General features: G+C 45.1%; 1 protein-coding gene across 1 annotated transcript in view; it reads left to right on the top strand.

Moving 5' to 3' along the window:
* BDP1 (B double prime 1, subunit of RNA polymerase III transcription initiation factor IIIB) overlaps positions 1-13634 on the top strand; it is a 181172-nt gene that overhangs the window by 121496 nt on the left and 46042 nt on the right. The window contains exons 41-47 of the mRNA XM_068261235.1: positions 630-823; positions 2221-2413; positions 2914-3050; positions 4702-4843; positions 6822-6901; positions 9444-9585; positions 11002-11081. Of these exons, the coding sequence (XP_068117336.1) occupies positions 630-823; positions 2221-2413; positions 2914-3050; positions 4702-4843; positions 6822-6901; positions 9444-9585; positions 11002-11081 (968 nt within the window). The remainder of the gene's footprint in view (positions 1-629; positions 824-2220; positions 2414-2913; positions 3051-4701; positions 4844-6821; positions 6902-9443; positions 9586-11001; positions 11082-13634) is intronic.

Below are 13634 nucleotides of genomic sequence, written 5' to 3' on the forward strand. Positions count from 1 at the left end.
TGACGTGCAGTGTTTACTTCCTGGTGCGGCCGCTCTGTGCGACGATTGGCCGGCGGGACCATGTGATGCCGCATGCGTCCAAGAGTACGCATCACGGCATCACAGACGCCAGAGTGAGCTGCACAACGCGGCTCACTCTGACGTCCACATCGAAGAGCACCAGGCCTTGCGTTAGGTGCATGTTATGCGACCTTAACGTAGCACCTAACGCAACGTCTTGGTGTGCAAGTAGCCTTAAACCATTTTTTGTGTCGTGTTGATAATCCTTATTCTGACTTTTGCATCCTCTTGTAATAAAGGTGCATTCAGTGCAGCTGACCTTCTCAATAAAAGAAATTCAAACCTTGATTCTGATTCCCCCCCCTCCCCCTCTTTCCCCTTCACTCTTTGCGCCCCCCACCCCCTCTTTTCTTCCTGTTTACTCTTCACCCCCCCTTTCTTTCCCCTTCACTCTCCTCCCCACCCCCTCTTTATCCTCTTCGCTCTCTGCCCTTCCCCCTTTTCTTTCCTCTTCAATCTCACCCCCCTTAAATAAATCAGTATTTCTTAGTAAGGTTTTGAGTGAAGTGTTCACATGGGAGAATCTCCTCCTCCATCCACTCATCATTCTTAATGTTATTATTCTGCAGGTGTTGGAGTGTGACGCAGGGACTGATGGAGATTCACTCATAGTAAAGTCTGATGGGGAAGATGCTGCCTCTGCAGTAGAGCTCACTCGGTCATTCATCATTCCACTGGACTCCTTTGCCTTGTCCGACTTGGATGGAGCTGACAGCAATGAAAAGGCAGCCTCCGTGCCTGTGACTAACTCCTCTTCTGCCAAGTATGTTCTTGTTAATAAAGCTTATTTTGTTAAAGGCAAAGGTCAGGCACAGTGTTTTTAGAATGTTGTGCATGAAAAATGTTATCAGAAACTTGACAGATTTCACAAGATAAAATAAAAACCCAATATCCCCCTTGCCCTTTGCCTCCTTGCAGTCAATCTAAAGACTTTTACACATGCTCGATTGTTTTCAGCCAAGTCCTGATCCTCTGCAGGCAAGAGTTCTTGTATGTATGTACTAAGCTTAAAACTGTGATAAGCCATGTTTCAGCAAAGAGTTCTGGCTTCAGCTAACAGAGCATGCGCAGGCGTAACTATGGGGGAGCAACCCCCAGGTTAGGGAGGAGGGTCCTTCTTCTCTCACCCAGGCGTCCCTTCCTATGCCTCCCTGCCTCTGCCACTAAGACCTAAAGATGCACTCCTGCTGTGCAACCACTATGTGTCATTGTCCTCTGTGTATTCCTCTGTCTGAACTGGGACATGTCAGACCAAGAGGAATGCAGAATGGCTGCAGCAGCAGCACTGGAGAGACCCGATGGTAGAAGAGGTAAGACCCATCATTGCTGTAGCACTGATCTGTAGGTCTGGGTGGCAAAGTCGGGGAGGGGAACACCAGTGGAGAAAGGAGGATATTCGGGCCCCTCCTCCCTGCTGGGAACAGGAGTGGGGGGGAGGTGTCATAGTGTAGAAACGGTCCCACCCTAAAACCTTTGTGGGGACACCCTATCCGCCCCTGAGAACATGCTCCCTCCATGCCCATGTGATTAAAGGGGGTGTGTTTTAGACTGGCTGGATATACTAGCACACAGCTTCATTCTATGCAGTTCACTGAATAGGTGCTACACCAGGTAGTTTCCATTTTTTTCAAGAGTAGTTTTACAAATGCTCTATATCTAATTAAAAACAATGTTTATCAAAGGCATATAAAATACTGCTCCCTAAACTGGGGGTGTAACTCTTGCACTAGAAAAACTCACACTAAGGCTCAACACACACCATACAATCTTGGTTGTTCAATCTTACCACTTTCATGTAGTATAAGAGTTTATCCAATCAATCATTCAAGGTAGTTTTAATCCGTTGGCCCTTATACTACATAGATTTGGTAAATCTGTACAACCAAGATTGTGTGGTGTGTGTTACATACGGTGGGTGTTGCATGGCTCCCTATGTGCACTGTGGTATCTCTGCACTGCTTTACCCTTGTTACTCAGTAATGTTGACGTGCAGGTAGTACATTACTGAAATGACTGCTCGTCTTCCTGAGTCAAGAGTTTCAGGAATGAGGGCCCAGTTGCTCTTATGGTGCTTTTTGGATGTGTGAGTAAAGCAGCACTGACTCTGCATTTCAGGAATAGTATGGTGATTAGTGACTCTTCACATTTTTGTTTTTTCAGGCTTAAAAAAGAATTAAGTGGCTCTGAAGGTAAGAAGAAGGTGGAACCAAAACCATCTTTAACAAAGAGTAGACTTCAGAGACCAAAGCCAAATTTGGGCAGATCAGTTGCTCGTCCCTCTGTATCTGTTCCAGAGGAGTGTGGTGATCACAGGCAAAGCCGAACCTCTATCAACACGCTGTCCACTGAGGATGTAAGGAAGCCAATACTGTTGTGGTGCTACTACCCTGAGATAACACTTTGCTTTACCATGGGTTTGGATATACCGAGGAAAACAGATTGATCTCGGTTTTCTATGTGTTAAAATGTTAGGCGTTAAAGCTGGTATTGTATTCCTAACCAATTGTGCTTAAAATAAGAGCCAGGCAACTAGAGGCAGCTTCCTCAATGTATGCTCATGCTGCTTTTTCCAATCATAGGTTTGTTTTGGAAGCTGCTTTGTGTATAACTTGTGACATGAATGAGAAAAAACATAAAAAGTTGGGTTTTCTAGTAACTCTCAAGAGGACAGCCATAGTGTCTAATACCAACTCTCCCTCCAAGCCCGATTCTTGCCTAAACTATATAGTGGGAAGAGTGCCTTGTATTACAGGCAACTGAAGGGGCACGTTTTAGGAGAAATGTAGTTATAACTTTAATTTTTGGTTAGAAATGTGAAAGTGACACCCATTTCTCTGAATGTTGGTCTTTAAGGGTGACAGCTCTGGGAACAAGCGGACTGTGGAGCTCTTGTCTTGTGGAGTCACGGAAACAGAGTCTTGTACAGCTCTGGAGAACAGCTATCCCTGTTCAGAAGATGGACAAGGTGGTTCTGTGATGGTGTGCTTGCAGTAAGTAGATACATTTCTTGACTTGTTCAGGTGATTTCTTATATAACCGATGTGAGGGATGTGTGAACGGATCCTATCAGTAGTAGTGTCCATTCACACATGTCATCTTGCAAATGATTTGGTTTGGTTTAGAGTGTGGAGGGATACTTAAAGAGACACTGTAACATCAGAGTTCCCCTGGGGGGTACTCACCTCGGGAGGGGGAAGCCTCAGGGTCCCATTGAGGCTTCCGCACAGCGCCTGCGCAGGAGCCGGTAAGGTAAATATTTACATTGCCGCTGTTCGGAGGGCTGCAGCGAGACCCCGAGGGACCGAGGACGGCGTGGGAAGCCTCATTGGGACCCTGAGGCTTCCTCCTCCTGAGGTGAGTACCCCCCAGGGGAACTTTTTGATGTTACAGGTTTTCTTTGGGCTTAGATCCAATCTTGTACAGTGTTTCAGATGTTTATTAATTATTTTATGTTCTTCTTTATAGAAGTTTCTACAGAGTACCTCAAACTTGTGAGTCAGATAAGCTGAAGTTCCCCCAATAAAAGTATCTGTTATACCGGTTCATATCTACCTAACAGCCTCTAATGCTTTTAAAACATCCCTTATGATCTGGTGTTATGCTGGATACACACGGTGCGTTCCTGCACTCGATGCGCCGCTCGATTCCCATCGACTCGATTATTTCCGAAATGTCCAATTCACGTTTCGATGGATCGTTAGGTCGATTTGGCATACTTTACATGTGAACCGACCTAACAATCATCAAAATGCGCTCGGAAATAATCGAGCGGCGCATTGAGTGCGGGAACGCACCATGTGTATCCATCATTCGTCATGGAGAAATCTAAACACAAAGGCCCATATGCAATTTACATTTTCTCCTTAGTTTTCTCCAAGTTGCTATTTTAACACCTTGTGAATAAAATGACTTTTATACTCCCAGCAAGCTAGAAAATACCCAAAATATTTTTTATAGTACCTTTTCTGCTACTTTTGGTACTTTTTTCAGTGAAATGCTGAGAAGTTATTTTAAATAGAAGATGAGAAATTATCTCCTAGGAGAAAACTTAGGAGAAAAAGTGAATTGCATATGGGCCAAAATGTTGTTTAGGTCATACCATTAATGACTAAGTGAACAAGATTTCCTTGCAAGCTTTCCAAACAAAGTTTCTTCCTCAGGCACATTACACGGTTCTCATCCAGTTCTGTATAATGCCTGAAGAAGAACTTGGTTTCGAAAGCTTGCAAGGAAATTCTGTACAAGTAGCCATTAAAGGTATTGCCTAAACTCCTTTTGTAAGGTCTTCAGGTTTCTGTGGGACCTAAACGACTCTACTCGTATGATTATAATATAGGTTGACTATTTTACTTAATAACACTATCAGTATCCATAGAAAAATAAGGTGCTCCCACTCAGCAGGGGCTCAGTTTATACTCAGTTTGGTTTACATTCCAGTACATGTGTTTTTGCTTTTTCTCTTTTCAAATGTAACTTTTTATTGGTACTTTTTATTCACCAGTTTTTCTGAAAAAGAAAAAGGAGTCATTTATAGTACGGTATATCTTTCTTTCTCAGATAGGCAAGGGAAAATGCTAGCAGAGATAGAAGTGTCAGGGAAATTTCTGTACAGTATTGAAGTTATTTATTACTGTTGTGTAGGCCACAGGAAGTTGCCAGCCCAGGAGGATCTTCAGGAAAATCTCATCGAAATCGATTTCAGAAACCAAAACCCAACCTGGCCCAAGCTTCTGCCAGGAAAGAGTCACCCAGTGCAGAGCCAAGAACTTCAGCTTCACTGCAGGTCAGAGAATCTGTCACACAGTATTTATCCTGTGGGCCTCTGGCAGGAGCCCTCCCTCCTTGTGTATTCTACCTCAGAGGTCCCCAACCTGGGGGCCGCGGCCCCCTGGGGGTCCATTGGCAGATTTCTGGGGGGCCGCGGCGGATCTGGCCTTTCTCCCTCTCCCCCCAGCGGCCGCCGTTCCTGATACCTTATGAGCGGCGGCCGCTTTCTTCCTTATATTCCCCATAGCCCCTCTCGCATCTCGTATTACAGCAGCGCTTGCTGTGCGACTGCTGTAAGAAAGGAAGGAGGCGGGGCAGCGTTCCCATGGTAACGGCGATCGCCGCTACAGGAAGCCGCTGCCCTATTTCCTACCCTTCCTACAGCAGCCGCGCAGGAAGCGCTGCTGTAATACGAGGTGCTGCAAGAGGAGAGGAGCTATGGGGAACATAAGGAAGCGACTGCCCGCTCGTAAGGTAACAGGAGTGGCGGCCGCGCGGGGGGAAGAGAGGAGAGGCTACACTGGGCTAACTGTACTGGCGACACTGGGGCAGCGATACTGGGCTAACTATACTTGCTATTCTGGGCTAACTATACTTGCTATTCTGGGCTAACTATACTTGCTATTCTGGGCTAACTATACCTGCTATACTGGGCTAACTATACCTGCTATACTGGGCTAACTATACTTGCTATTCTGGGCTAACTATACCTGCTATACTGGGATAACTATACTTGCTATTCTGGGCTAACTATACTTGCTATACTGGGCTAACTATACTTGCTATACTGGGCTAACTATACTTGCTATTCTGGGCTAACTATACTTGCTATACTGGGCTAACTATACTTGCTATTCTGGGCTAACTATACTTACTATACTGGGCTAACTATACTTGCTATTCTGGGCTAACTATACTTGCTATACTGGGCTAACTATACTTGCTATTCTGGGCTAACTATACTTGCTATACTGTGGTAACTGTACTTGCTATACTGTGGTAACTGTACTTGCTATACTGGGGTAGCTATACTTGCTATACTGGGGTAGCTATACTTGCTATACTAGGCTAACTGTACTTGCTATACTGGGGTAACTACTGGCTATACTGGGGTAGCTATACTTGCTATACTAGGCTAACTGTACTTGCTATACTGGGGTAACTACTGGCTATACTGGGGTAACTGTACTTGCTATACTAGGCTAACTGTACTTGCTTTAGTGTGGTAACTGTACTTGCTATACTGGGATAACTGTACTTGCTATACTGTGGTAACTGTACTTGCTATACTAGGCTAACTGTACTGGCTATACTGGGGTAACTGTACTGGCTATACTGTGGTAACTGTACTTGCTATACTAGGCTAACTGTACTGGCTATACTGTGGTAACTGTACTTGCTATACTGTGGTAACTGTACTTGCTATACTGTGGTAACTGGACTTGCTATACTGGGGTAACTGTACTTGCTATACTGTGGTAACTGTACTTGCTATACTGTGGTAACTGGACTTGCTATACTGGGGTAACTGTACTTGCTATACTGTGGTAACTGGACTTGCTATACTGTGGAAACTGTACTTGCTATACTGTGGAATCTGGGAAAAAAGGGGGGGGGGCTGCTGCCGCCGACACTAGCCACGCCCACTCAACACCCCCCCCCCCCCCCCCCAGGGGGGCCCCGGTGAAAATTTTGGTCGGGATAGTGGGCCCCGGGCTCAAAAAGGTTGGGGACCCCTGTTCTACCTCACAGAATACTGGGAACTATTCATACTTCAGTGAATTATCTGGCATTGTCTCACTGCTTATTACCTGTATTGTGTTGTCTGTCACCCCTATTATCTTTGTCTGTAACCTTATTTATTGTACAGCGCTGCGTACTATGTTGGCGCTATATAACTACAATTAATAATTATAATAATCTTGTTCTTCCTAAATGCTTGTCTCCTATCTGCCTTTGTGCTAGTTTATGATTGTTCTGTTATTTTCTAATAGGAGGGAGGAAAATTGGTAGCCAGCAACATTCCAGAAAAGCTGCAAAGCACAGACCACACGATCAGCAAGTATTTTAGAGCGTAAGTTAAATAAAGACTAAATGAAACCAATGCTGGGTACAGCTGTTTAAAGAGGAACTTCAAAGGACCACTATCAAATCATAACATTTAAAATGCTTTTAAACACATATAAATAAAAAGTACAATTCTTCCCGAGTAAAATAAGCCAAAACATTGTTTCTCCTATGTTGCTGTCACCTACAGCAGGTAGTAGAAATCTGACAGAACCGACAGGTTTTGGACTGGCCCATCTCCTCATGGGCGATTCTCATGGTTTTGTTTAGGTTAAGCACTTAGTGAAAGGCAGTTGCTTCGTCCAACTGCCAAAAAAAAGTGTGCAGCAAGCAGGGTGGCTGGCCAGCATCTTTTTATAAATATGTTTCAAGGAGTGTCCCCCATGAAGAGATGGATTAGCCCAAAACCTGTCGGTTTTGTCCGATTTCTACTACCTACTGTAAGCGTCAGCAACATAGGAGAAAAGTCATTTATGGCTCATTTTACTCTGGAAGAAATTAAATTCTTATTTGTATGTGCTTACATGTATTTTAAATTTTACGATTTTCATCCCAATCGGTAGCCAATGCCCCCTTTCCCATGAGAAGTCCTTACCTTTTCTCAAACGGATCATCAGGGGGCTCTGTATGGCTGATATGGTGAAACCCCTCCCACAGTGTGATGTCAGCACCTGGGTACTGAAATCACACTGGGGGGGAGTCTTGTTGCATTGTGGGAAATAACAGCTTTTTCCAGCTGCCAACAAAGCAGCATCTCCTTCCACAGGCATCACCTACCAGCAGTAAAGATGGTGCCATGTGATACATTCCAGAATGTAAATCAGGGAAAGATTTTACAATGGACAAGCACTCACTAAATAATTTATAAATAATTATTGTAAAAAAAAAAAAAAAAAAAAAAAGCAATTTTATTAATTACGAGAAAACTTAGGAGAAAAAGTGAATTGCATATGGGCCAAAATGTTGTTTAGGTCATACCATTAATGACTAAGTGAACAAGATTTCCTTGCAAGCTTTCCAAACAAAGTTTCTTCCTCAGGCACATTACACGGTTCTCATCCAGTTCTGTATAATGCCTGAAGAAGAACTTGGTTTCGAAAGCTTGCAATGAAATTCTGTACAAGTAGCCATTAAAGGGACTCCGAGCTCACAATAAAAAAGAAAGTTGAACTCACCTGGGGCTTTCTCCAGCCCAGTGCTGGTCGGGAGGTCCCACGACGGCGTCCTGGCTCCTCTCCAACACCCCGATCCGGAATGGCTGTCAGGCCGCAGCCCGGGCGACACTCTCCCGAGTGTCGGGCTGCTCCTTCCGCGTATGACGCGGATGACGTCACACGCCAGCCGCCTCGCGTCATCACGGCGGCCGGCGTGAAAGTACTGCGCATGCGCGATTAAAGCGCGCATGCGCAGTACTTTCACGCCGGCCGCCGTGATGACGCGAGGCGGCCGGCGTGTGACGTCATACGCGGAAGGAGCAGCCCGACACTCGGGAGAGTGTCGCCCGGGCTGCGGCCTGACAGCCATTCCGGATCGGGGTGTTGGAGAGGAGCCAGGACGCCGTCGTGGGACCTCCCGACCAGCACTGGGCTGGAGAAAGCCCCAGGTGAGTTCAACTTTCTTTTTTATTGTGAGCTCGGAGTCCCTTTAAAGGTGATGCCTAAACTCCTTTTGTAATGTCTTCAGGTTTCTGTGGGACCTAAAGGACTCTACACTTATGATTATTATATAGGTTGACTATTTTACTTAAAGGGGAACTTCAGCTTAAACAAACTTACTGTCATTAAGTTACATTAGTTATGTTAATTAGAATAGATAGGTAATATAATTTTTTACCCACCCCGTTTTAAAAGAACAGGCAAATGTTTGATTCATGGGGGCTGCCATCTTTGTCATGGGGGCAGCCATCTTTTTGGTTGAAAGGAGGTGAAAGAGAGCAGGAGACACAGTTCCAACTGTCCTGTGTCCTGATCACCCCTCCCAGCTGCATGTGCTAGGCTTCAAATGTCAAATTCAAAATTAAAAAAAAAATTAAAAAAAAAAAAAAAAAAAAATTGCACCAAAACAGCAGAACGAGAACAACATCAGAAATCCCATCATGCTTTGCACAGCATTAGGGGAAAAATGCCCAGGCAGTTTTTTCTGTGCAGCTAAAAATGAGGCTTGTATAAGAGAAAAAAAGTTCTGATGCTGTGAAACTTTTAAAGAAACACCAGGCCTTTCCAGTGCTGCTGAGTAAATTTTTAGTCTAGAGGTTCACTTTAATAACACTATCAGTATCCATAGAAAAATAAGGTGCTCCCACTCAGCAGGGGCTCAGTTTATACTCCATTTGGTTTACATTCCAGTACATGTGTTTTTGCTTTTTCTCTTTTCAAATGTAACTTTTTATTGGTACTTTTTATTCACCAGTTTTTCTGAAAAAGAAAAAGGAGTCATTTATAGTACGGTATATCTTTCTTTCTCAGATAGGCAAGGGAAAATGCTAGCAGAGATAGAAGTGTCAGGGAAATTTCTGTACAGTATTGAAGTTCTTTAATACTGTTGTGTAGGCCACAGGAAGTTGCCAGCCCAGGAGGATCTTCAGGAAAATCTCATCGAAATCGATTTCAGAAACCAAAACCCAACCTGGCCCAAGCTTCTGCCAGGAAAGAGTCAGCCAGTGCAAAGCCAAGAACTTCAGCTTCACTGCAGGTCAGAGAATCTGTCACACAGTATGTATCCTGTGCAGGGGCGCCTTTAGGCATAGGCAGTACAGGCCATTGCCTGGAGTGCCATTGGTCCTGGGGGCGCCATGTTGCTGGATTAAGCCCCACACCTGAACAAAGCCCCAACCCCTGAGTGAATCTCCACCCCCATGGGTGATCTATTTCCTGCATCTGCTTAGCGTAAGTTGCAGGCAGCTGCCACTGCGTCCCTCTGTGCCTTGTGCATCCTTTTTTCCCCTTTTTGCCTCCTTCTGTCCCTTTTGAGCCTCCTTCAGTCCCCCTGTGCCTCCTTATTTGCCCCTTTGTGCCTTCTTCTGTCTCCCTGTGGCTCTGTCTGTCCCCCTCTGCCTCCTTCTGTCTCCCTATGCCTCCTAACATCCCACTCTGCCTTCTTTTGTCCCCCCTCCGGTCCCTCTTTGTGCATCCTTCTGTTTCCCTCTGTACCTCCTACTGCCACCCTGTGCCTCCTTCTGCTCCCCTTTGTGCTTTTTTCTGTCCCAAATTGTCCCTCCTTCTGCCCACTTTGTGCAACCTTCTGTCCCCTGTGTGCTTCCTTCAGTCCCCCTTCTTTCCTCCTGTACCTCCTTTTGTCCCCCTTTGTGCCTCAATCTGTCCCTTGTTGTGCCTCCTTCTGTCCCCCCCCTTTGTACCTCCTTCTGCCCCACTTTGTGCCTCCTTCTGTTCCCCTGTATGCCTCCTTCAGTTCCCCTGTGCCTCCTTCTGTCCTCTTTTGTGCCTCCTTTTGGCTCTCATGCCTTCTTCTCTCCCCCTGTACCTCCCGTTGCCCCTCTGTGTACCTCCTTCTGTCCTCCTGTGCATCTTCTGTCCCCTTGTGCCTCCTTCTGTCCTCCTTTATGACTTCTTATGACCTCCTTTGTGCCTCATGAAAGTGGAGCCCTGTCTATGTGTATTTTCTGGTGAAACACTGTCCACATTACGTGTATTTTCTGGTGAAACGCTACTCGCATTGTGTATTTTCTGGTGAAATGCTGCTGCATTACGATTATCTTCTGGTGAAATGCTGCCGCATTACAATTATTTTCATGGGGGGGGGGAGCACCACAGGTTTTCTCGCCTGGAGTGACAAAATGGCTAGAGGCGCCCCTGATCCTGTGGGCCTCTGGCAGTAGCCCTCCCTCCTTGTGTATTCTACCTCACAGAATACTGGGAACTATTCATACTTCAGTGAATTATCTGGCATTGTCTCACTGCTTATTACCAGTATTGTGTTGTCTGTCACCCCTATTATCTTTGTCTGTAACCTTATTTATTGTACAGCGCTGCGCAATATGTTGGCGCTATATAACTACAATTAATAATTATAATAATCTTGTTCTTTCTAAATGCTTGTCTCCTATCTGCCTTTGTGCTAGTTTATGATTGTTCTGTTATTTTCTAATAGGAGGGAGGAAAATTGGTAGCCAGCAACATTCCAGAAAAGCTGCGAAGCACAGACCACACGATCAGCAAGTATTTTACAGAGTAAGTTAAATAAAGACTAAATGAAATCAATGCTGGGTACGGCTGTTTAAAGAGGAACTTTAAAGGACCACTATCAAATCATAACATTTTAAATGTTTTTAAACACATATAAATAAAAAGTACAATTCTTCCAGAGTCAAAAATTATGTTTCTCCTATGTTGCTGTCACTTACAGCAGGTAGTAGAAATATGACAGAACCGACAGGTTTTGGACTAGCCCATCTCCTCATGGGGATTCTCATGGTTTTGTTTAGGTTAAGCACTTAGTGAAAGGCAGTTGTTTCGTCCAACTGCCAAAAAAAGTGTGCAGCAAGCAGGGTGGCTGGCCAGCATCTTTTTATACATATTTTTCACGGGGTGTCTTTATAAAGAATTAAGACCATGCTGAGAATCCCCCATGAAGAGATGGATTAGCCCAAAACCTGTCTGTTTTGTCCGATTTCTACTACCTACTGTAAGCGACAGCAACATAGGAGAAAATTCATTTACGGCTCATTTTACTCTGGAAGAAATTAACTTCTTCTTTGTATGTGCTTACATGTATTTTACATTTTACGATTTTCATCCCAATCGGTAGCCAATGACCCCTTTCCCATGAGAAGTCTTTACCTTTTCTCAAACGGATCATCAGGGGGCTCTGTATGGCTGATATGGTGAAACCCCTCCCACAGTGTGATGTCAGCACCTGGGTACTGAAATCACACTGGGGGGGAGTCTTGTTGCATTGTGGGAAATAACAACTTTTTCCAGCTGCCAACAAAGCAGCATCTCCTTCCACAGGCATCACCTGCCAGCAGTAGAGATGTCGCCATGTGATACATTTCAGAATGTAAATCAGGGAAAGATTTTACAATGGGCAAGCACTCACTAAATAATTTATAAATATTGTAAAAAAAAAAAAAAAAATTAATTACGTTATTTTCACTGCAGTTCTTCTTAAAATTTTGGATGGGAGTCCACCAGCTGGCTCCACCTTTCCCCAAATTAAGACTGCATAACTACCGGTCATTTTTCCCAGTACGTCTGCTCAGACAGTACCCCTAATGAGACTCGTCTCCCTCCGAGCAACGGACAGGAAGCTGCAAAAGATTTAAAAATTTGCATAATCAGGTGGTCAATAGTATAAATAGGCATAGTCTCTCACTCTACCTTCAGTTCTAGTTTCCTGTCCGGACGTGAAGGAGGGAGAGGTCTCAAGGTGCCATCCGGTCAGATGCCTGGGGCTTGCTGCAAGGTCTCCTGCATAGTCCGTTCCAGGGGAGAGCGGTATGATGTGACTGGCAGCATTGAGGAGGCTTCTCCCAGCAAGGCGGCAGATTTATGCGCGCAGACGCGCGCTCCAGGAACTTCCGCTCGGAGAAACCGGAAGTCGTCACGCGGAGGCGTCCCACGTGACCAGGAAGCGCTGCAGAGCAGTTAGCGGCAGGGGCCGCGGCGGGAGCAGCGCCAGCTGAACGAAATGTATCAGGTGATTGGGGGTAATTATGCAAATCACTTTGCCGATAGTTAAAAAGCCACCTTTTTCCCATATCTCAGATGTCGGCTGAGATCATGGAGGACGCTGCAGGATCCTCTACTGCATTATCTGTGGAACCTGGCTCTGAATCCTCTCTGGCAAGTAGTCTGCGGGGCATACTGCTTAGCTATTGTCTAGTTTTGTTGGTGGTTTTTTTCTGCTAAGAGGATTATGTAGCTAACATAGGCTTATTGTTTGTTTGTATTTTAGCCTAAAAAGTCTGACAAAGTGGATAAGTCGGGGACACATTCCAGTCAAGACAAACGCTCAGACAGCAAGGTTGAAAGGAGATGTGCTATTTGCAATAACCGTGTATCTTCCAGCTCTAGAAAATTATGCCAGTCCTGTACCGATAAAGTAGTGAAAAATGAGTCTCCTGCTGTATTTAAAGACTTGATGGGGTGGATGAGAGCTGAGATGGCTACAGCTATTAGGGAAATAAAGGACTCTGCTATGGCTTCTTCCTCTACAGCTGATGTTGCTGCCTCATCTGTCACTCTGCCTCTAATTAATCCACTTGCTGGTATTGTCTCTGATGCACCTCCTGCCTCTCTCCCACCAGTCTCCCCAGCAGGCTCTATTGTGAATTTACCTCTCCCTATCGGTTCTAAGAGGAAGAGGTCTGCTGAGGATGTGATTGAATCCGATTTATCAGAAGGGGAGATTTCTTCTCTTGAACAACTTTCAGAAGAGGAAGTTGGGGAAAAAGGAGATAAATCCCAGAAATTTGCCTTCTCCCCAGAACTGATGAAGGATTTTATTTCTGCCTTACATAGTACCATGGGTATTAAAACTGAGCAGAAATCCTTGACACCCCTCGACCAAATGTACGAGAGCTTGGCGGACCCCCAGTCACATTTTATTCCTGTCCATTCCTCTCTCAAGTCTATGATTAAGGAATGGGACATGCCAGAAAAAAGGGCCTTTTGGCCGCGATCTATGTCCAAACGTTATCCCTTCAGTCCCGAGGATTCGGGGTTTTGGGGCCCTCCGCCAAAGCTTGACCCATCATTGTCTAGGGTGTCAAGGAAGACTGA

The sequence above is a fragment of the Hyperolius riggenbachi genome, chromosome 1 (genome assembly GCF_040937935.1).
Source record: "Hyperolius riggenbachi isolate aHypRig1 chromosome 1, aHypRig1.pri, whole genome shotgun sequence".
NCBI lineage: Eukaryota > Metazoa > Chordata > Amphibia > Anura > Hyperoliidae > Hyperolius > Hyperolius riggenbachi.